This window comes from Myotis yumanensis, unplaced genomic scaffold, assembly GCF_028538775.1.
Source record: "Myotis yumanensis isolate MYYU_CA2020_CCGP unplaced genomic scaffold, mMyoYum1.0.hap1 SCAF_3, whole genome shotgun sequence".
NCBI lineage: Eukaryota > Metazoa > Chordata > Mammalia > Chiroptera > Vespertilionidae > Myotis > Myotis yumanensis.
Window position 1 is genome coordinate 87,682,704 of NW_027223754.1, and position 24,349 is coordinate 87,707,052.

A 24,349-nucleotide genomic window follows, 5' to 3' on the forward strand; every position below is an offset into this window, starting at 1 on the left:
GGCAGCTACCCAGCCTTGCCTACCCCTTAACCAGGCTATCTTCAGGGTGAAGTCCACTCACTAGTGTTCTCTTTTCTTTGGCACAGGAAGCCCCTCTCCCTGCCCAGCCTGCAGGTTCTTTCTTCTTCTCCTGAAGTTCCCCCTTCTTCCTGCTCCACGCTAATTTTTTCCCTTTCTTGAGTATTTTTGCTCTCTAACATTCTCTCTGCCATCATGTGAGCTAATATACTTTTTAGTAGATTTAAGGAACCTTCTCAGAGCAGGCTAAGTAAATTCCTAGTCTATAGATAATATATACTTTTCAGTATAAGCAGTGACTGCTTTCACCTTTCTCTACCTCTGGGGAGCTATTTTTGTTGTTGTCATTAATCCTCACCTGAGGATATTTTTCCATTGATTTTTAGAGAGAGTGGAAGGGAGGGGAAGAGGCAGAGAGAGGGGAACATCAATGTGAGAGAGACCCATGGATTGGCTGCCTCCCACAGGCACCTCGACCAGGGCTGGGTTTGAGCCTGCAACCCAGGTATGTGCTCTTGACTGGGAATCAAACCCATGACCCTTCAGTCCGCAGGCTGATGCATGATCCACTGGCTAGGGCTGTGGGGAGATATTAAAAAGTACTATTTATCATAATCGTTTACATACAGTAACAAGATTAAATTATATGTTAATACTAGATGCCCGGTGCATGAAAATTCGTGCACTTGGGGGAGGGGGTCCCTCAGCCCGACCTGCCCCCTCTCACAGTGTGGGAGCCCTCAGGGTATGTCTTAAGCTGCATTCTGGCCTCCCTCTGCAGGAGGCGACCAGGAGGATCAGGGGAAGGTGCCACCCCCATCATCCCACTGCTGCTGCCAAAGCCTGCCTCCGTGGCTGCCAGCCCTTGGCCCTTGCTTCTTAGCGCTGGCCCCGCCCCCCCACTCACTTGTTGGGGGGGTGATCTGGGGCCAGGCCGGCTGGGGGAGAGGGTGGGGGAGGTTGAGGCACTGTGGTGGCAACCTGTCCAGCCTCTGCGGAGGCTCTGGGACCATGGCGCCGCCGCCTCTCCCAGTGCCGCCTCTGCAGAAGGAGGGGCGGTGGCGTGGGTGGGACTGGACTGGGCCTGCGGCCACCGCCTCCTGCACCACTGGCCCTCGGCCCTCACAGCTGCTGTGGCTTTGTCTGGAAGGATGACTGCAAGACATCTGGTCTAATTAGCATATTACCCTTTTATTAGTATAGACTAGAGGCCTGGTGCATGAAATTTGTGCAACGGCGGGGGGGGGGGGTGTCCCTCAGCCCAGCCTGCACCCTCTCCAAACCGGGACCACTCGGGAACATCCCTCTAGCAATCTGGGACCTCTGGCTCCTAACCGCTCACCTGCCTGCCTGCCTGATCGCCCCTAATCACTCTGCCTGCCGGTCTAATCCCCCTAACTGCCTCTGCCCCACCACTGTGGCTTTGCCCAGAAGGACGTCCAGAAGGTTGTCCGGAAGATGTCTGGTCTAATTAGCATATTACTCTTTTATTAGTATAGATTAGTATATGAACTATGTCAATATTGTTGAAATATGTATGTATGTATTTATTTATTGAAAGATTTAAAATTAATTTTTAGCGAGAGAGAAAAGGAGAGGGAGAGAGCTGTGAGAGTGAAACATCAATTGGCTGCCTCCTGTATGCCCCTTACAGGGGAATGAGACCACAACCTGGGCATGTGCTCTGACTGGCAATTGAACCTGTAACTTTCTGGTGCACAGGTTGACACCTAACCAACTGAGCCACACTGCTCAGGGCTGAAACAGTATTTATGATAATATGTAAAAAATCAAAAGTCACATATGGATTACAGTTAAAATATATGGTTATATCCTGGAAAAAAAGTAGTTTGGAATTATGTAAACAGAACAAGTAAATTGCTGAAATGCTTTTAAAGAAACAAATTTGAATATGTATATTTAAATGATCTTGTCTATTTTATAATCAACTTTCTTGAAAGTCTTTTTTTTCAATGATGCTGTTATGTCATCAGCTTAAAATATTTTTGGAATTCCTCTTCTAATATAGCTATTGAAAGCCTATTTATTAGACAATGAAGAAAATCAGGCTCCATTTTAGCTATTTTAAAATTTGTTTTTTATTATCACAATAATTACTATAACCAAAGCCCAATACAGTTCTAACTAATTTGAATGGCCACTTTACCCCACCTGGAATCAAATAGCTATTTGCTATTTCTAAAACTTTTATCTGCCCTCAAAGCATAAAGATTTGCCATTATTGAAAAATGAACACAATTGTGAGAGTGAAACATCAATTGGCTGCCTCCTGTATGCCCCCTTACAGGGGAATGAGCCCGCAACCTGGGCATGTGCTCTGACTGGGAATTGAACCTGCAAAAATGGTTCAGTGGTTGAGCATCAACCTATGAGCCAAGAGGTCACAGTTCGATTACCAGTCAGAGCACATGTCTAGGTTGCGGGCTCAACCATGGTTGGGGGCATGCAGGAGGCAGCCGATCAATGGTTCTCTCTCATCATTGATGTTTCTATCTTTCTCTCCCTCTCCCTTCCTCTCTAAAATCAATAAAAGTATTTTTTTAAAAATATTTGCCATTATTGAAAAATGAGCATGCTGCCAGGCCAGTATGGCTCAGTGGTTGAGTATCAACCCACAAACCAGGAGGGCATGGTTCAATTCCCGGTCAGAGCACATGCCCAGGTTGCAGGCTTGATCCTCTATAGGAGGTGTGCAGGAGGCAGCTGATCAACGATGTTTCTCTTTCATCAATGTTTCTATTCCTTTCTTCATCTCCCTTCCTCTCTCTCCCTAAAACTCAATAAAAACATTTTTAAAAAAGAAAAATGAACATGCCACAAACATTGATACCAGTTTCAAATACACTAAACAATGACAGAATCATAAGAATGAGTACCTGGCTTTCTAAAATAGAAACCTGAAGGGGATATCATTCATTGGATGTGTAAGTGCTAGTATTTTAGTTTGCAAACTAGCTACAGTATTTTCTAATATGCTCTCTGAACATCTTTTTGACGATCAAACTCATAGAAACAGAAAGGAGAAAGTGGCTGCCAGTGGCTGGAGGGAGAGGGAAATGGAAAATTATTTAATAGAAACTGGTTATATGACAATATATGTACTAAAATATACACTAAACAATGGTTAAAATGATAATTTTATGTGCATTTTACCACAATTAAAAATATGTTTTAATTTAAAAACTAAATTAGATTAAACTTAACACCTACATAATAACAAAGTATATAAAAAGTTTCTAGGAATATGTAAGATTATAAAAAACATACAATATAATTTATTAGTGCTTGTTCCACCATGTGGAAATTTAAAAGTACACTGATAAAATAATATTATGTCCTTCATTTTCAAAGATGTACTTCTCCACTTCCCTTCACTACCCAATTCCTTTCCTTGGAGGCAAACACTCTATTTCCCATATACCCTTCCAGAGGCATTTGATACATATACACGTTAAGTGGAAGCTTATACACTTTGTTTTTAACATAAATAAAAGTATGACATACATAGAGTACTGTTTTTTCCTATTTATATATTGGAATTCATTCTGTATTAGCTGTGGCAGTATGTTGAGATGTGGCAGACTGGCCTAATAGACTGTATTCTATTTTCTAATGCCTCTTATGATCCACATCATACACATTTGTCTATGCCCAAGCCAAAGAAATAGAATTTTCTGCTTTTTAAAATTAAATTGCTTCTTCAGAGACCAAGTGACTCTAAATGCTGAAACTAAGTGATCTACTTTATTAAGGAAAAAAAATTACCTTAAAAGAAGCAAAGGCATCTGATGCAATATCAAATGTTGACAACTCCACATACTTAAAGAAATCTCTGAATTGATTAGAAAAGAGGATGATTTTGGCAAGTGGTTCATGTCGAATACATTCTCTCAGCATAATTCCACAACGTAAGGCAATCTGTGGGGCTTCATATCTAAAGCATAAACAAGAGATAGAGAACTCTGTTATCCTATTAACAAAATAATATTAATAGTATCAAAAGAACCTTTTCAATACTGCTGTTAATGGAGGCATAGATAGCACTTGTCATAGTTCTTTCAAACACCATTCATCCAATGCCCACTGAATATCTATGATATGTGTGGTATTATTCCAGGTACTGGGGGTACATCAGTAAGCAGACAAGGTCACTTGTTCCATATTTTAGAGAGGTTACATCTGGTGGGGGAAGAGGCAGGCTATAAAAAATGAAAAGATAATTTCATTTTCTGAGAAGCGCTCATAAACTAAAGAGAATAAAAATAGTGTGACAGGCTGAGCCTATCATGATAAGATTGGCATTTCCTTTGGTTGGCCCTCAAACCCTGCATCCAATTACAGGCCAGACAAAGCAATGCCAGAGATCTGCTTTATTGGGGGAAAGTATCCCAACCCTAATGCATGTGCAGTTTAGCCCCAGAACAACTATTGCATGACCTATCGACATTATAACAGTAAAAAACACAACCCTGGGAGGAGATTTAATACGCTAATGAGACATGTGACGCATGAAGAAACATGATATACTGTGCAAGCACCAAAGAGCCCCACCACTACATGCTTAGACATTATACTTAGATGTCATCTTTCCTGTCTAAAATCCTTTAAAACTGCTCCCCAGCCATTGCTCAAAAAGTAGCATCTTTCCTGTTTTCTAAGTGTTGTCTCCTTATGTGCACGAAGCTTTAATGAACCTTCACCTGAGTCATGATTCTGTGGGTACTCTATTTCTAGCCTAGACCCCAGGGCTCCGGTAACAACAGGTACATTTAGAGTGTAACTACTACTTAATTTAATTTACTTTAGATTGAGTCGCCAGGGAATAGGCAAAGCATTCCAAGCAAAGGGAACTAACTGTACAAAGGCTCTAAGGCAAGAACCAGCTTGATGAGTTAGGAAGAAGGCCAGTGTAGTTGAAGTACAGGGGGAAGAGCAGTGAATGGTGTGAAATGAGGCAGGAGTGCAGAGAAGGGCAGGGGCCTGATAACCTACAGGAATTTCAATAGGGAGTCTTTGGAGAGTTTAAAGCAAAAAAGTCCAACTAGAGATGATGGTAGCTTGGACTGGGGTAGTAGTAGTAGAACCACTGGCTGTGGTCAGGTCATGCATGTTGTTTGAAGGAAGAGTCAACAGGACTTGCTGATGTAGCTAGGGCAGGGGAATAAATTTGGGGTGAAACTGAAGATTAAAGAATAAGTTCTGTGTTTTGGGCTTAAATATAATTGGGTAGATGGTGGTGCCATTCATTAAAATGAATAAACTAGTTGAGGAACAGGTTAGAAATTAAGAGATTGTCTTTGACCATGTTAACTTTGAGATGCCTGATATCTAGTTAGAGATATCACCTTTGCTATAGTATATACCCATCTGGAATTCAGAAAAAAGATAAGGGACAGATATATATAATCTACACTAATAAAAGACAAAGATGCTAATTGACCGTACCTTCGCCATGCCCACCAGCCAATCAGAAGAGTATGCAAATTAACCCAACAAAGATGGCCATTAAATTTGCATACTGCAGTTGGGGTGGGCAGCGCCAGACGCTGCCCGCAGGATCCGGGCCACAGATCGGGGATTGGAGAGGTGGGGCGGGCAGTGCCAGACACCACCCGGGGAGGTGGAGCTGGTGATCGCCCCGGCCAGAGGCCTGAGACCTGGGCAGGGGCGGAGCGGGCCATCGGAGCGGGCTGGGGGTCCCTGCCCAGGCCTAATGCCTGGCCAGAGGCCTGAGGCCTGGGAAGGGAAGGAGCTGGCAATCGCCCGGGGCTGGGGGTCCCCTGCCCAGGCCTAATGCCCTGGCCAGAGGCTGAGGCCTGGGCAGGGGCGGAGGCAGCGACTGCCCAGGGCTGGGGGTCCCTTGCCCAGGCCTAAGGCCCTGGCCAGAGGCCTGAGGCCTGGGAAGGGGTGGAGCCTGTGATCAAAGCAGGCTGGGGGTCCCCTGCCCAGGCCTAAGACCCGGGCCAGAGGCCTTAGGCCTGGGCAGGCGATCGGAGCGGCCTGGGGTTCCCCTTCCCAGGCCTAACGCCCTCTGGCCTGGGCAGGGGCGGAGCCTGCGATCAGAGTGGGCTGGGGGTCCCCTGCTCAGGCCTAATGCCCCTCTGGCCTGGGCAGGGGCGGAGCCTGCGATCGGAGTGGGATGGGGGTCCCCTGCCCAGGCCTAACACCCCAGCCAGAGGCCTGAGGCCTGGGCAGGCGATCGGAGCGGACTGGGGGTCCCCTGCCCAGGCCTAACGCTCCTCTGGCCTGGGCAGGGGCAGAGCCTGCTATCAGAGCGGACTGGGGGTCCCCTGCCCAGGCCTAACACCCCAGCCAGAGGCCAGAGGCCTGGGCAGGGACAGAGCCAGCGATTGCATGGGGCTGGGGGTCCCCTGTCCAGGCCTAACGCCCGGCCTAAGGCCTTAGGCCTGGGTAGGGGCCGAGCCGGGGATCGGTGTGAACTACAGAGGAAATACCTTTTCTGAGCGATCATTGGCTAAGCTCCCTGTATGCCACTGGTAATATTCTTAGTAACTTGGGTAATAAGAATCCAACAAGGTGATGTAGGGTTTTTCCACCTCACTCCTGGAGAAAAAAATGAAGGTCTGCTGCTGGAGAGGGTAAGAAATATCATATCCTGCCCTAGCCGGTTTGGCTCAGTAGATAATGCCTCAGCCTGCCTACCACAGGGTCTGGGTTCAATTCTGACCAAGGGCATGTACCTAGGTTGCAGGCTCCTCCCTGGCTGGGGCCCAGGTCAGCGCTCATGCAGGTGGCAACCAATCAAAGTGTTCCTCTCACTTTGATGTTTCTCTCTGTCTTTCCCTTTCTCTTCCACATTCTCTAAAAATCAATGGAAACATATCCTCAGGTGAGGATAAAAAAAAATAATAAAGAAATGTCATATCCTATGAAAGACACATCTTGAAAATGCCTAAAGAAAGTTGTCATTTTTTCATGGTGAAGGGACTGGAGTCCATGTTGATGAAAACACCTTGGTGGCTGTGGTGACTGGCAGTGGCTGCAGCAGCAGGGTGATGGGGCTGGTGCCTTCCCCTGATTAGCCTGGTCGCCTCCCACAAAGGGAGGCCAGACTGCGGCTTAGGCCCGCTCCCCAAGGGAAGCAGGGAGCAGCAGGCCTAAGCCGTCAGTAGGACATCCCATGAGGGCTCCCAGTATGTGAGAGGGGGCAGGCTGGGCTGAGGGACCACCCCCCCCCCCCGACAGTGCACGAATTTTGTGCACTGGGCCCCTAGTTTGCATATAATAGATAACCAGTAATTAATAGTTTTGGATTGACTGACTCACTATAATCATGAAGTAGAATTACAGCTCACAGCAAAAACTACACCAGAAAAACACAATGTCTATTGTAGGGAACAATTTAGGAATAGCATACTAGACCTGTTCCATTTCTAATTTAATAACAATTTTTCAAGTGTCAAATTTAACAATGAAATAAATCTAGGTTTGAGTTATACTACAGTGTATAATAAGGTTTTAAGAAAATGAACAATATTTAGTTCAAGTAAGACATGCCCAATATTGAAATGATACAGTTGACAATTGTGTGGTAAATACTGGAAGAATAGAACAAAGAAAGATATAGTTGTAAAATACTGGGAAGTGAGTAGAGGGTTAAAAAAAATCTTGTATCACTTAACATTTCAGTTGAATACAATACTAGTTTTTACGGTTCTAGTACAAAGCCCATTGGAAAAATAACTTTTAATATCTCAATTCTTTAAAAAGTGCTTTCCTATAATGTTGATAATAGGAAAAAATGATATTTTTTCAAATTTACCATGAATTCTGCAAGTTAGAAAGATTCTGATAAAAATATTTTTAAAAGCATAAAAGACCACTAGGTGGATGCAAACTGAATAGATGAGAACTGAAATGATATGAAAACTGAATAGATAAGGAAAATCAAACATTTGAAAAACCAAACTACCTTCATACAAAGCTTCAAGATATTATTTACCAAACGCAAGATATAATGTCTTGCTGAACAATAAAGAATAATGAACTATTATTTATAAGAAAATATTTACATGAAATTCAGATTCAAGAATAAATTTTATATTCCACAGTTTAGGAAATAGGCTAGTTTAGTTTACACTATCAAATTTATAGATACAGTAGAGGAAATGGAAAATAAGGATATTGAGAGAACTCATTAAACCAGGGTGATATTTACTCACTTTTGTCCTGTTTTATTCTGAATAATCTTTTAAAATATCATTTGAGTATTCTTTGAATAACTGATATTAACATTAAATGCTAATATATTCAAGTAGGCATGATTATTTTCAGAATATAAAAAATGCCTATTTATAGTGTTAGAAACTTCTCTTAGAATAATTTGAAAATCAACTTACTGGCACACATGAAAGAGTTACAGGTGGGGAAATACTAAACATGCTATAAAGAGGTGTATATTTTCTGAAATGTGAAGGAGAAAAGCATTGTCATTTATTCATAGAGGACTTAAGAAAATATAAAGACTGTTGGCTCAGAGCAGGGGTGGGAAACATCCATCCTACAGGCCGTATAAAGCCTGTGAAATCATTTGGTCTGGCCCTGCCACGGCATTAGGGATGAGTTAATTAAATGTTTGACCAAATATAGTAGCTAATTTTTTTTTAAGTTGATAATTTTGTATGGCCTACGAATGATGTTATAAATATTCAAATGGCCCTTGGCAGAAAAAAGGTTTCCCACTCCTGGTTTAAGGGATCTGTAATACACATATATCATTCTAATCTGACTACCCTCCAGGATATTGGCTTTCAATAACTTATTGCCTATTATATAAAGAGGTGGTCCATAAGTTAAGCCTATCTTAAGTTTAAAGTCACAATAACAATAACCTTAGGTTTGGTAAAGAACAAATATTTATCTCATTTATTCTACTTATAGATAAGGTTCCTGAGGGCAGGAACCATGACAAATATTAGACTTTGGAGACTACCCAGGAACTAGACATGATCAGTTGAGTGGCAATGAGGAAAATGGCTTGGAGAGTAGGGGAACTGAGATTCCAGCTTGGAAGAGTCCAAGAAGAGATAATTAGGGTCAGAACTTTAGTGGTAATTTTGAGAATGAAGAGAGTATATATATTTTAAATATTTCAATTTTTTCCAATTCAAAGTAATAACATATTTATTATTTAAAAATTCAAACATTTTTAGAAATGCATAATGTAGAAAGGGAGTGCATATCTCCCAAAGAAACCATTATGAACAATTTGGTGCTGACTCCTCTGGTTTTTATTCTCTATTATAATGATTCTCCTTTTATGTTTTTCTTTTCTTTTTCTTTCTTCTTTTATGTTTTAACCCAAACTTTAAATCCATTTTTTCACTTCCTGTTTTGTAGATACCATTTATTGTATACTTGTTATGTTCCAGGTATTGCATTCAGTATCTCTACTTATGTTATTTCATTTAATCCTTTTAATAATACTTAGAACCAGGTATTATTCTTACCATTTTATAGATGATGAAATTGAAACTTAGAGAAAATAAGTCTAGATTTCTCAAGGTTATTCAGCTAGTAAGCGACAGAAGCAAGTTTTCAACCCAGACCTATTTCTAAATTTCATGTTTTGTGGGGTTTTTTTTGTTTGTTTGTTTTACCATTAATATCTTTAATGAGATTTGAGGACTGTTTAAGTGTGAAGGAAGAGGGAATTATAGGAGACCCTGAAGATAGGGCAGATAACAAGAAGCCCTAAATGGAATAGTTGTATCAGAATCAACTTTACTTGTCACCATTTTCTTTCTAGTTTAGCTTGAAATCCTAGAGAATTAACAATTTGTTAAAGAACAGCATTTTTTACTGAATTGTCTTTAGATATATGATAGTAACATACCATATTGAACCTAAAGAATACAAGTCAGAAAGAAATTAATACTTGTCCACCAAAGAGACTAATCTGGATATGGGATACAAAATATGGTATAAAGGATTTGGAGCCCAAATTTTATGAAAAGACTATGAGTAAAGACTTTTCTCTAAATGGGCTTTTCTCCTTGCCCAGATAAGTGACATTTCAGGGTAGTGAGAGAACCTGAGGATGAGGTTATTAAAATTCTCTCAGTGATCCATAAAGAATCGTGATCAGTGGAAGATGTGCCAGAAGTCTAATATTAAAATCATAAATTCCTCCCAATAACCTTATTTATAAAAGTTTTTATTAAAATAATTTTTAACCATACTAGTATAAAAAAGTAGAAAGTACAAAAAAAAACACCAATGTACCCATCACCCAGCCTTAACAACTGTCAATATTTTTCTGTGTTTCTTTCATCTATCTCCCTAATGCCCTTCCCCCGTTTTTTTTTTTTGACTGGGGTATTTTAAAGCTCCATATAATATCATCATAACTCTATTTAAAAATAAAAAGAGCCGAACCGGTTTGGCTCAGTGGATAGAGCGTCGGCCTGCGGACTCAAGGGTCCTGGGTTCGATTCCGGTCAAGGGCATGTACCCTGGTTGCGGGCACATCCCCAGTGGGGGGCGTGCAGGAGGCAGCTGATCAATCTCTCTCATTGATGTTTCTAACTCTCTATCCCTCTCCTTTCTTCTCTGTAAAAAATCAATAAAATATTAAAAAAAAAATAAAAATAAAAAAATAAAAAGAGAGAAAATTCCATTGGGAGTTTGATGGGGGTTGCATTAAATCCGTATGTTGCCTTGGATAATATAGCCACTTTAACTATGTTGATTCATCCAATCTATGAACACAGAATATCTTTCCATTTCTTTGTCTTATTCAATTTCTCTTAATAATATAGTTTTCAGTTATAGGTCCTTCATATCTTTTGTTAATTTTATTCCTAGGTATTTTATTATTTTTGTTGCAATTGCAAAAGGAATTTCTTTTCACTTCTTTTTCTAAAATTTCATTGTTATATAGAGAAATGGAATGGATTTTTGTACATTGATTTTGTATCCTGCAAATTTACTATATTTGTTTATTGTTTCTAATAGTTTTTTTTTAATGGAGTCTTGAGGGTTTTCTATATAAAGAATCCTGTCTTCCATCAAAAGTGATCATTTTACTTCTTCAATCCTAATTTGGATGTCTTTTTTTTTTTTTTTCCGATGTCTTTTATTTCTTTCTGTTGCCTGATTGCTCTGGCTAGGACATCCAGTATGTACTATGTTTAATAGGTTCTTCAAAAAATTAAGACTAGAGTTACCATGTGACCCAGCAATCCCTCTCCTGGGTATCTACCTGAAAATTTGAAAACATTTATTCGTAAAGATATATGTGCCTCCATGTTCATTGCAGCATTATTCAGTGACCAAGACATGGAAACAACTGAAGTATTCTTCGATAGAGGAGTAGATAAAGAAGATATGGTATATATACTATGGAATATTATTCAGCCATAAGAAAAGATGGAATACTGCCATTTGCAACTATATAGATGGATCTTAAGAATATCATGCTAAGCAAAATATGTCAGATGGAAAAAGTCAAGAATCATATGATTTCACTCATGTAGGATAGAAAACTGAAAACAACAAATGAACAAATAAGACAAATATACAAAAACTCATAGACAGACAATAGTATGGTGGTTACCAGAGGGGAAAGGTGTGGAGGAGGGAGGTAGTAAAGGTATGGGGGTCAAAATATGGTGACAGGAAGAGTTTTGACTTTGGGTGGTAAACACAGAATGTAACATACAGATGATGTAATATAGAATAGTACACTTGAAACTTATATAATTTTATTAACCAATATCACCCAATAAATTTAATATTGAAAAAAGGAATATAAAGATGTAAAGAAAGGATTTTGTTGTGGTCTAAGTAATTATGGTGATGCTGATTTGGAAGGCTGACCTTAAGCATGGCAAATACCTTTACTGTTATTACAAAAGAGAACCCATCATATCTCAAAATGAGGCTAATGCTATATACTTTTTAAAAATGTTATCTTTATTGATGAAAGTATTACAGATGTCCCCTTTTTCCCCAATTGACTGTCTCCCTCCTCCTCCCTCCTCCCCAGGCCTTCCCCGCACTATTATCTGTCCATGGGCTATGCATGTAAGTTCTACTTTTAACAACTATTCTAAACTCAAACCTACTTTGAAGGAAACCATGTACTTACCCTTTGAGGAGCATAAACAGGATATGAGGATGAGCACTAATGTACTCCACAGTAGGACATCGAGTGCCTATCTGTCTTCTCAGGATGTTGTTAAATATCTGGGTCACATCCTTTTTGCCCTGTTAAAGAAACAACCAATCACTGTATCGTATACTTGAAATGGGTCAACTATATGACATGTGAATTATATCTCAAAGGCTGTTTATATACATACACATACAAATAGCACTGTCCTTCATAATGTGAAACCATTAATTTACTCTTTAGTCAGTTGTGCTCTCAAACATTCAACATAGAGCATACAAAATACTGGTAGATTTAGCTCCTTTCCACAGGGTTAGCACTGTGGAAAATTTGGACAATTAGAAGTCGATTTCTCACAGCAGTAAATGAAGTGGCACATGGGGAATATAAAATAGTAGTTATAAAATAGTAGTCTATAGACATAACCAAACTCTTCGGGGCATATGCAGGAGGCAACCCATGGATGTGTCTCTCTCACATCGATGTTTCTCTCTCTCTCTCTCTCTCTCTCTCTCCCCCCCTCCCTCCCTTCCACTCTCTTTACAAATCAATGGCAAAACAAAAACAAAGTTGCTGTGAACATTCATAACCAGGTTTCATTTCTCTGTAATAAATACCAGGAGTGTAATTGCTTCTATGGCAGTTGCATGTTTAGTTTTTTAAGAAATTGACAAAATTGTTTTTCCAGATTGGTTATACCATTTTAATTTCCATCAGCAATGTAGTTTTTATGCATCCTTACCAGCATTTCGCGTTGTCATTAATTTTTATTTTAGCTGTTGTGATAAGTATGTAGTAATTTCTCATGTTGGTCTCCACTTGCATTTCTGTAATGGCCAGGGAACAGCATGTATAGCTATCTGTACATATTCCTTTTTGGTGAAATGTCTCTTTATGTCTTTTGCCCATTTCTAATTGGATTGTTTGTTTTTTTACACTAGTAAGTTTTGAGGGTTTTTAACATATTCTAGATTCTAGTTTTTTGTCACATATGTGGTTTAAAGTATTTTTTTCCCAACCTGTAGCTTGACTTTTTATCCCATTAACAGGATCTTTTGCAGAGGAAAAGTTCTGAATTTTGATAGAATCCAATTTATCAATTTTTGTTTTATAGATTATACTTTTAGTGTCAAGTTCAATAATTCTTTGCCTAACTCTATATCCTGAAGTTTTTCCTTGATTTTTAAAAAAGTGTTATAGTTTTATGTTTTACATTTACATTTGTGATCCATTTGAGCCAATATTTTTAAAATATTTTTTTTATTGATTTCAGAGAGGAAGGGATAAGGAAGAGAAATATAGAAACATCAATGATGAGAGAGAATCATTGATCAGCTGCCTTCTTCTCACCCCACACTGGGGATTGAGCCTGCAACCCAGGCATGTGCCCCGACCTGGAATCAAACTGTGAGCTTCTGGTTCATAGGTCCTGGCTCAACCACTGAGCCACACCAGCCAGGCTGAGCCAATTTTTAATAAAGTTAATAGTATACAAGAATTCCCATTTCTCCACATCCTCCCAGCATTTGTTACATCTTTTCTTTATGATAATAGAATCCTTATAGGTGTGAGGTTGCATCTCATTGTGGTTTTGATTTGCATTTCTATGATGACTAAGGGGCAGGGTAGAATCAGGATGGGAGTTGAACCCAGCAATATCAACACTGGAAAAGAAGGCACCCTCCCCCTTAGATTCCCTTGAGCTATAGGTATTCTCAGCGTAGGAGCTTATTCCCTGTTTTCTTCTAGGACTTTTATGGTTTCAGGTCATATATACAAGTCTTAATCCAATCTGAGTTGATTTTTGTGTACAGTGCAAAATAGGAGTCCATTTTAATTCGTTAGCATGTAGATATCGATATCCAGTTTCCCCTACACCACTATTCTTTCCCACTGTATATTTTTGGCTCCTTTGTTGAAAATTAATTGATCATATATGCATGGGTTTATATTCTGTTGTAGTGATCTATGTATCTATTTTTACCTGTACTGCACTACTATAGCTTTGTAATATAGTTAGAAATCAGGAAGTGTGATGTGTCCAGCTTTTTTTTTTTTTCAAGATTGCATTGGCTATTTGGAATCGTTTGTGGTTCCATATGAATTTTAGGATTTTGTTTCTATTTCTGTGAAAAATTTTGATAAGAATTGCATTGAATCTGTAGAACTCTGAGTAGTATTGATCTTTTAACATTATTAATTCTTCCAATCCATGAACACAAAATATTTTCCACTTGTGTTTTCTTCAATTTTTCATTAATGTTTGATAGTTTTCAGTGTACAGATCTTTCACTTCCATAGTTAATTTACTCCTAAATATTTCTTCTTGGTGTTATTAAAAATGGGACTGTATGTGATTTTTTTCTGATAATTTTTTGTTAGTGCAACAGATTTCTATATATTGATTTTATACCTCCAACTTTCCTAAATTTGTTTATAAGTTCTAGCAATCTTTTGGTGCAGTTTTTAGGGTTTTCTGTATATAATATCATGTCATCTTCAAATAGAGACTTCTTTTTTCTTTATTTACTAACTGCTCTGGCTAGGACTTTCAGATGAATACAAGTGGCAAGAATGAAGAATGGGCATCCTTGTCTTGTATCTTATCTTAAAGATTTGATCCCAGGCCCCAGTCAGTGCATATGCAGGGGGCAATCAATAGGTGTGTCCCTCTCACATCAATGATTCTCTCTCTCCCCTCCACTCCTTCTTCCTTTACACTCTGTCTGAAAATTAATCTATATATATAAGCCTAAGAGACCGTTATGACCTGTCGACCAATTGACAGATCACTGTGACGTGCACTGACCACCAGGGGGCAGACACTCAACGGAGGAGCTGTCCCCTGGTGGTCAGTGTGCTCCCACAGCCAACCTCCCACGGCTGGCCAAACTCCCACCATTCCCCTCCCGCGCCCCGCCCCCCCCCCCCCCCCCCCCCCCCCGCGCCAGCCAGCCCTGATCAGCCCCTATCGGGACTGGGCGAGACAGCCCCAATCAGCCCCAATCGCCGTCCAGGCCAAGGGACCCCACCCATGCATGAATTCGTGCACCGGGCCTCTAGTGGAAAAAATATCTTCAGATGAGGATTAAAAAAAGAAAAAGAAAAAAACAGAAATTTGGCCTATAATTTTCTGTTCTTACAGTGTGTTTATCTGGCTTTGGTATCAGAGTAATACTAGCCTCATAAAAATAGTTTGGAAATGTTCCTTCTTCTGTTTTTAGAAGAGTTTGAGAAGGAGTAGCATTAATTCTTCTTTAAACGTTTGGTAAAGCCTGGGCCAGTGTAACATGGTTGAGTGTTGTCCCATGTACCAAGAGGTTACTGGTTCAATTCCTGTTCAAAAACAGGCCTGGGTTGTGGGCTAGATCCCTAATAGGCAGCCAATAAATGTTTCTCTCTCTCATTGATATTTCTCTTTCCCTTTTTGTCCTCTCTCCAAAAATAAATAAAAACATATTTTAAAAAATGTTTGGTAAAATTAACCTGTAAAACCATCTGGTCCTGTGTTTTTCTGTGTTGGGAGGTGTTTTGATTTTTGATTCAATATCCTTGCTTGTTGTTGGTCTGTTCAGATTTTCTATTTCTTCATAATTCAATCTTGGTAGCTTGTATGTTTCTAAAAATGTACCCACTTCTCAGTTGTCCAATTTGTTGGTGTACAATTGTTCATAGGAGTTTCTTATGATCCTTAGTATTTCTGTATTATAGTTGTCATGTCTCCACTTTCATTTTTTTATTATATTTGAGTTTTCTCTTTTTTCCTCAGTCTAGTTAAAGGTTTGTTAATGTTATGTTTTCAAAAAACCAGCTTAGTTTCATTGATCTTTTATCTTTCTAGTCTCTATTTTATTTGTTTCTGTTGATCGTTGTTCCTTCCTTCTAATAACATGAGCTTAATTTGTTCTTTATCTAGTTCTTTGAGGTGTGAAGTTAGGTTATTTTAGATATTTTTCTTAATGTGGACATTTCTTGCTATAAACTGCCCTCTTAGAAGTGTTTTTACTGCATCTCATAAATTTGGTAAGTTGTGTTTCCATTTTCATTTGTCTCACATTTTCTATTACTCTTTTGATTTCTTCTTGGCTAATTATTTGTTCAGGAGCATAAGGTTTAATCTCTACATATCTGAAAATTTTCCAGTTTTTCTCATGTAATTGATTTCTAGTTCATACCATTGTGCTTAGAAAAGATGCTTGATATGATTTCAATCATCTTAACTTTATTAAGACTTGTTTTGTGGCCAAACATATGACCTATCCTGGAGAACATTTTGTGTGCACTTGAGAAGAATGTGCATTCTGCTGCTGTTGGATGGAATGTTCTATGTTTGTTAGATCCATCTGATCTAACATGAAGTGTAAGTCCAATGTTTTCTTACTAATTTTCTGTCTGGATCATCTAGCCATTGTCGAAAGTGGGATATTAGTGACTTTGAGCATGTTTTCATATGTCTGTTGGCTTTCTGTATGTCTCCTTTCGAAAAGTATCTACTTAGGTGTGTTGCCCATTTTTTTGCTTAGAAAAGAAAAAGTGGGATATTAAAGTCCCCTAGGATTATTTCATTGTTGCCTATTTCCCCCTTCAAATGCGTTAATACTTGCTTTATATATTTAGGTGCTCCAATGTTGGCTGAATATTTATAACTAGAGGCCTGGAGCACGAAATTTGTGCACAGGGGGAGCGGGGTGTCCCTCAGCCCGGCCTGCACCCTCTCCAATCGGGGACCCCTTGGACATCCCTCTCGCAATGCAGGACCACTGGCTCCTAACCACTCACCTGCCTGCCTGCCTAATGCCCCCAACTGCCCTCCCCTGCAGGCCAGTTCACCCCCAACTGCCCTCCCCTGCCGACCTGATCTTGCCCCTAAATGCCCTCCCCTGCTGGCCTGGTCTCACCCCAACTGCCCTCCCCTCCTGGCCTGATCGCTCCCAACTGCCCTCCCCTGCCAGTTTGATTGCCCCTAACCCCCTGCCAGCCTGATCTCGCCCCTAACTGCCTCTGCCTCGGCTCCCACCACCATGGCTTTGTCCAGAAGGAAGTCGGATGTCCAGAAGATGGCCGGTCGACCTGGTCTAATTAGCACATTACCCTTTTATTAGTATAGATTATATAGGATAGGATTGCTTAAATGGGGGGGGGGGCCTTTTTCAGCAGGAGGAGATGCTTTTGGCAGACAAAAATACATAACCCCTATATCTGGACTGATAGCCAGCCATATGCACTATACTGTCAAACCATTAACAAATTGAACCACTTTCTTATACCTTACACTAAACAGCTGTTGCCCTTAAAACCCCTCCTCAGCCCTACCTTAGGTACTGCCTTCGCAGTTCAGGCAGACTAGGTTCTGACTGGTTGGTTTCTATGCCCGTCAGCATCAAAACCTCCGCCTCCTAGGCAGCCATTGGCTCCTTGCAGTTCATCCAGATTTGGTTCTGATTGGTCGGTTTCTATGCCAGTCAGCGTCAAAAGCTCCACTTCCTAGGCAGGCACTGGCTCCTCTGGAAAAACCAGAACAGCCCTGCTGATAGCTGTTTCTCTCTCCAGGCCCATCTCTGGGCCTGATCCGCAGCCTCTGGGCAGCTGCGGATCAGGCCCTGCCACTCTCTCCAGGCCTCTCTCCAGGCCTGATCCGCAGCCGCCGTGGTAGCAGCGAGGTCATTACGCCTCTGGCTTGGCCGCGGGGCTATGGCAGAGAGGCCAGACCCCGGGCCAGAGGCCCCGCCCTCGGGCCAGAGGTGTAATGACCTCGCTGTGCCTGCCTCGCTACGCACACCTGCCTGCCCACCGGCCGCCAGCCTTGCTGTGGGCCACAGGGAAGGGACTGAGAGGTGCTCCATGCACTTTCTGGTGACTGTTCATTTGGTCGTTTTGGTAGTTATGGCCATTGGCCTTTTATTATATAGGATTGTTATAGCAACTTGAATAACTGTTCCCATTTCAGTCATGTGTGGTGCTTAACAATGGGCATATGGTCTGAGAAATGCATCATTAGGTGATTTCATCATTGTGCAAACATCAGAGAGTGTACTTACGTAAACCTAGATGGTATAATCTACTACTGTAATTATATGTGCTACTAGAGGCCCGGTCCATGAAAATTCATGCACTGGAGGGGGGGGGGGTGTCCCTCAGCCCAGCCTGCCCCCTCTCACAGTCCAGGAGCCCTCAGGGGCAGGAGGAGACCTGGCGATCAGGGGAAGGCAACGTCCCATCACACCTCTGCTGCTGCCACTGCCGGCAGCGCAAGCCTCGGCCAGCCCTGGTTACCTGAGCCTCAGGCAGCCGTGGGCAGCTGGGCAGCCACCATCTGAGGCTTGCCTGTGCCTCAGGCTGGCCCTGAGTGGCTGAGGGGCTGAGGGGACTGGGGGTCTCCAGAGGCAGGCATATGGAGTGGCCAGGCCTGCCTGGGGGTGGGCCCAGCCTTGCCACATGCCTGCCACCCTGGCAGGGGTGAGGGGACTGGGTGCCACCTTCTTGTGGCTGTGGGTGCCACCATCTTTGAGGCGTGGCAGTCAATTAGCATATTCACTCCTTATTGGCTATGGGCACCACCATCTTTGAGGGTGGGAGTCAATTAGCATATTCCCTCCTTATTGGCTGTGGGCACCGCCATCTTTGAGGGTGGGGCAGTCAATTAGCATATTCCCTCCTTATTGGCTGTGGATGCCGCCATCTTTGTGACAGCGTGAGGGTCAATTAGCATATTCCCTCTTTATTAGATAGGATACTTTTATGCAAGTGGCAGTGCAGTAGATTTGTTTACACCACCATCATCATAAACATATAAGTAATGCATTGCACTATAACAGTATGACAGCTACCATGTCACTAGGAGACAGGAATTTTTCAGGTCCATGATAATATTATGGGACCACCATCTCATATGCAGTCCATCGTTGACTGAAACATAGTTATGAAGCACATAACTGTATTATCTACACTAATAAAAGAGAAACATGGTAATTGGCGTACGACCGCTACCCTTCCCATTGGCTAATCAGCGTATCCTTATGCAAATTAACTGTCAGCCAAGATGACGGCCGGCAGCCAGGCAGCTGGAAATGAACATGAGGCTTGCTTGCTTCAGTGAAGGAGGACTCCAACGTTCCCCGCCTGCCGCTGCCGGCCTCTGAGCGGGCAGTATGAAACATTCTAACAAATATAGAAGCTAAACAAAACCCCAGAAACCAGCTTTCAGCTGGCCGGGATCTCAGAGCTGGAGTTATACATTGTTTTGATTATAGAACGCAAACAAACCAGATACCTGCTTTCAGCAGTGGAAGCCTCAGAGGTAGAGCCAGAGCTAAAGCTGGCCCAGAATAAAAAAAATAAAAAGAAAAAAAAGGAGCGGTTGGGAGCTTCAGTCAACAACCGCCAGCCTGAAAGCAGCCCTCAGCCCCTCACCCAGACTGGCCAGGCACCCCAGTGGGGACCCCTACCCTGAAGGGTGTGTGACCAGCTGCAAACAGCCATCATCCCCTCATCCAGGCTGGCCAGGCACCCCAGTGGGGTCCCCCACCCTGATCCAGGACACCCTTCAGGGCAAACCAGCTGGCCCCCAGGCCTCTATCCTATATAGTAAAAGGGTAATATGCCTCCCAGCACCGGGATCAGCGGAGCCGCGAGGCCTCCTGGCACCGGATCAGCATGACAGGGGGCAGCGCCCAAACCCCCTGATTGCCCTGCGGCTCTGTGTGTGACAGGGTGCGGCGTCCCAACCCCTTGATCGGCCCTGCTCTGTGACAGGGTGCGGCGCCCACCCCCCCCCCCCCCCCCCCCCCCCGCCAGGCCCTGCTCTGTGTGTGACAGGGTAGAGCCATAACCTCCCCATCAGCTCTGCCCTGAGTGTGACAGTGGCGGTGCCCCAACCCCCTGATCGGCCCTGCTCTGTGGGTGATAGAGGGCGGCGCCCTAACCCCCCTGCCCCCCATGGGCCCTGCTCTGTGTGTGATGGGGTAGAGCCATAACCTCCCCATTGGCCCTGCCCTGAGTGTGACAGTGGCGACGCCCCAACCCCCTAATCCTCCCTGCTCTGTGTGTGACAGGGGGCGGTGCCCTAACTCCCCTATCGGCCCTACTCTGTGGGTGACAGGGGGGAGCTCCCTAACCCCCTGATGGGCCCTGCTCTGTGCGTGACAGGGGGGAGCTCCTCAACCCCCTGATGGGCCCTGCTCTGTGCATGGAAGGGGGCAGCGCCCAACCCCCTGATGGGCCCTGCTCAGTGCGTGACGGGGGCAGCGCCCCAACCCCGATTGGCCCTGCTCTGTGCGTGACAGGGGGTGGCGTCGCAACCTCCCCATCGACCTGCCTTGAGTGTGAAAGGGAGCGGTGCCCCAACCCCCCAATCGGCCCCACCCTGAGCGTGACTGAGGGTGGCATCACAACCTCCCGATCCGCCCTGCTCTGTGCATGACAGGGGGTGGCGCCCCAACTCCCCAATCAGCCCTGCTCTGAACCCGACCAGGGGCTGCACCTAGGGATTGGGCCTGCCCTCTGCCACCCGGGAGCAGGCCTAAGCCAAAAGGTTGTTATCTCCCAAGGGGTCCCAGACTTCTAGAGGGCACAGGCCGGGCTGAGGGACCCCCCTCCCCCGCCCCGAGTGCACAAATTTTTGTGCACCGGGCCTCTAGTTATTATATAAAGACATTCTTTGTCTCTTGTTACAGTTTTTGGCTTAATGTCAATGTTGTCTGTTATACTCCTGCATTCTTTTAGAATTCATTTGCATGGAATATTTTTTCACCATCCCTTCACATTCAGTCCATGTATATCCTTAAAGCTGAAGTGATTCTCTTCTAAGTAGAATATAATTAGATCTTGTTTTGTTATCCATTCAGCCACTCTGTGTCTTTTGATTGAAGAAGTTAGTCCATTTATATTTAAAGTAATTACTGAAAGGGATGGAATTATTACTGCCATTTTCTTAATTATTTTCTAGCTGTTTTGTAGTTTCTTTCTTCCTCTCTTCCCTTGTGATTTAATAATTTTTATAGTGCTATGCTTCAACTCCTTTGTCATTCTCTTTTGTTTTTCTACAATGGGTTTTTGCTTTGTGATTACGATGAAGATTACAGAAAATATGTTATATTTATAATAGTGTAATTTAAGCTGATAACAACTTAAGTTTGAATACATACAAACCTTTACATTTTACATACCCCTGTCCAACACATCTTTTTAAATTATGTATTCATTAACAAACTTTTGTAATTGTAGTTATTTTTTTAATACTTTTGCCTTAAAACTTTATACCAGAATTATAAATAATTTCACCACCACCTTTACAGTATTATTCTTTTTAACTATAAATTACCTTTACCATTAAGTTTTATACTTTCATGTTTTGTTACTAATTAGCATCCTTTCATCTCAGCCTGAAGAACTGCCTTTAACATTTCTTATAAGGCCAATTTAGTGGTGATAGACACCTTCAGCTTTTGTTTGTTTAGGAAATAATTTATCTTTCATTTTGTTCTGAACAACAACTTTGCCAGGTATAGTATTTTATATGAAGTTCTTTTCTTTCAGCACTTTGAATATGTCATCCCTCTCCCTTTTGGCCACAGTGTTATGGGGGCTTTCTTTGCACGTAACAAGTTACTTTTTTCTTGCTGCTTTAAAGATTTTCTCTTTGTGTACATTATCTCTTTGATAATTTAATTATAATGTGTCTTGGTGTGAATCTCTTTGGATCCATCTTATTTGTAAAAATTTATGCTTCTTAAACTTGCATGTCTGTTTCTTTCCCCAGGTTAAAAAAGTTTTCAGTCATTATTTATTTCAAAAAGCTTTCTTCCCCTTTCTTTCTCTTTTCCATTAGGGACCCGTACAATGCATATATCAGTCCACATAATGATGTTCTTTAAGTCTCTTAAGCTATTTTCACTTTTTTTAAAGTTCTTTTTGTTCCTCTGGTCCATGAATTGCCCTATCATGTTTTCAAGTTTATTGATCCTTACTTCCATTTTATCTAGTGTGTTGTAGAAGCCCTCTGTTGAATTTTCAGTACAGTTATTGTATTCTTCAGCTCTGTGATTTCTGTATTTTTAAATATTTTCTATCTCTCTGTTATTCTCACTTTGTTCTTAAATTGCTCTCCTGACCTAGTGAGCATTTTTATGACTATTATTTTTAACTCTCTATTAAGCAAATCACTGATCTCTATTTCATTAAGCTTGGTTTTTAGAGACTTACCTTATTCTTTTGTTTCTAACATTTCCCTTTGTTTCTTCATTTTCCTTAATTCTCTGTGTTGGTTTCCCCACATTAGGTAAAACAGCCATCTCTTATACTCTGGACAGAATGATCTCATGTGAGATGAACCCTGTCAATCAGCCTGTCCTAAGTTCCTTGTGCCTGTCAAACATTTGTATCTGTCTAACCCAGGGGTGGGCAAACTTTTTGACTTGAGGGTCACAATGGGTTCTTAAACTGGACTGGAGGGCCGGAACAAAAGCATGGATGGAGTGTTTGTGTGAACTAATATAAATTCAAAGTAAACATCATTACATAAAAGGGTACGGTCTTTTTTTTTTTAGTTTTATTCATTTCAAACGGGCCGGATCTGGCCCGCGGGCCGTAGTTTGCCCACGGCTGGTCTAACCCATCATCTTTCTTCTTAGTGGCTCCCAGTAGTTAAGGGTATGTCAAGACTTGTCAGTGTCTCAAAGGGGAGAATTGCAGACAGTATTTTGATTGCAAACTGATTAAAAGTTGAATCCTTGGACAGCAGCTGGGAAAGGATGCACTCAAATCCCTTCCACAGAGAAACTGGGCCTATTTCTTCTGCACTGAGCCTGGATGTATAACCCTGAGGGGTGTTCCTATGCCCATTTAAAAAGTGCTTCCTTGTTTACTATAGTCCTTTGAGACTCGTGAATGCAAGCTCCATTATCTATCAGGCCTAGTTTATTTGGGGGTCTGTCCTTCGAGTGGCAGCCATAAAAGTTGGGGCACTAGATGTGTGTTCAAGCTCTTTCCAATAAGATACTGACCACTTGGTTTTCTTGTTGGACCAAGCTGAAAAAATAAAGCAGGGGAAGTACCCACTGCCTCATTTGGGCTCCTGGTAGAAGCCCAGCCAGCAACTAGATTCACAGATAGGTAGTTTGGGTGCCTCTTTCTTAGTTGGCAGCTTAGAAAGTTGGGGGACTAGATGTGTGGTTCAAACCCTTTCCTCCCAATTGTATGGTGCTGTGCCAGGGCTGAGGTTTATGGTGATAGTGTGTCTCAGCATTTCCTACCCATTTTGATGTAGATATTTTCTCAGTCACCTAACAAGTAGGAGTCACTCACCTAGTTTCTAAACTTCTCTCAGAGGGATTTCCTCCATATGTAACTGTACATTCTCTGCTTCCCCAGGAGTAGGGAAATTCAGGAGCCTCCTACGTTGTCATTTGGCTCAGAGTCCCAGTAATTTTATAAACATTACATTTGTTTGTGGGGGAGGATGTAACACTGGTTAATATCATTACATAAATTTTAGATGTGTAACATTATAATACAATATTGTGGCTCACCACATGAAGTCTACTTCCTTCTGTCAACCCCTTTATCCTCTTCATCCTCCCTCAATTCACCTTCCCCTCTGATAACCACAATTCTGTTGTCTGTATCTATGAGTTTAGTTTTTGTTTTTTTGTTTGTTGTTTTTTATTTTATACTAGAGGGCCAGTGCATGGATTTGTGCACGGGGCGGGGGCGGGAGTAGGGGGATTCCTCAGCCTTGCCTGTGCCCTCTTGCAATCTGGGACCCCTTGGGGGATGTCCGACTGCCGATTTAGGCCCGATCCATCCCCCAAGGGATATAGCAGTGTGCCAAGCGGCAGGCGGCCAGGGAAGAGCCTGAGCTGGGGTCAGGCATCACCCTGCTCGTATTCATCCTGGCCTGCTGTGCCTGCCACTTGGTAGTGCTGCCACGGAGTCAGAAGAGGCTCCCACCACCTCAGCTACACTGATCAGCCATGAGCCCAGCTTCTGTGGGTCAGCACTGACAACCAGGGGCAACTCTTGCGTTGAGCATCTGCCCCCTGGTGGTCAATGCACGTCATAGCAACTGGTCGACTGTTCATTCTGGTCATTCAGTCATAACAGTCGTTTAGGCTTTTATATATTTAGATTCCACATATCAGTAAAATCATATGGTTCTTGTCTTTTTCTATCTGATTT

The 24,349-nt window shown here is 42.2% G+C and overlaps 1 protein-coding gene across 9 annotated transcripts in view; it reads right to left on the reverse strand.

The window, feature by feature from the left end:
* Nucleotides 1-24,349, reverse strand: part of CAB39L (calcium binding protein 39 like) — a 157,467-nt gene that overhangs the window by 38,731 nt on the left and 94,387 nt on the right. For all 9 annotated transcript variants that reach the window (XM_070409072.1, XM_070409076.1, XM_070409075.1 and 6 more), the window contains 2 exons: nt 12,152-12,270; nt 3,805-3,973 (listed from right to left, as the gene is read on the reverse strand). In XM_070409072.1, coding sequence (XP_070265173.1) covers nt 3,805-3,973; nt 12,152-12,270 — 288 coding nt within the window. The remainder of the gene's footprint in view (nt 1-3,804; nt 3,974-12,151; nt 12,271-24,349) is intronic.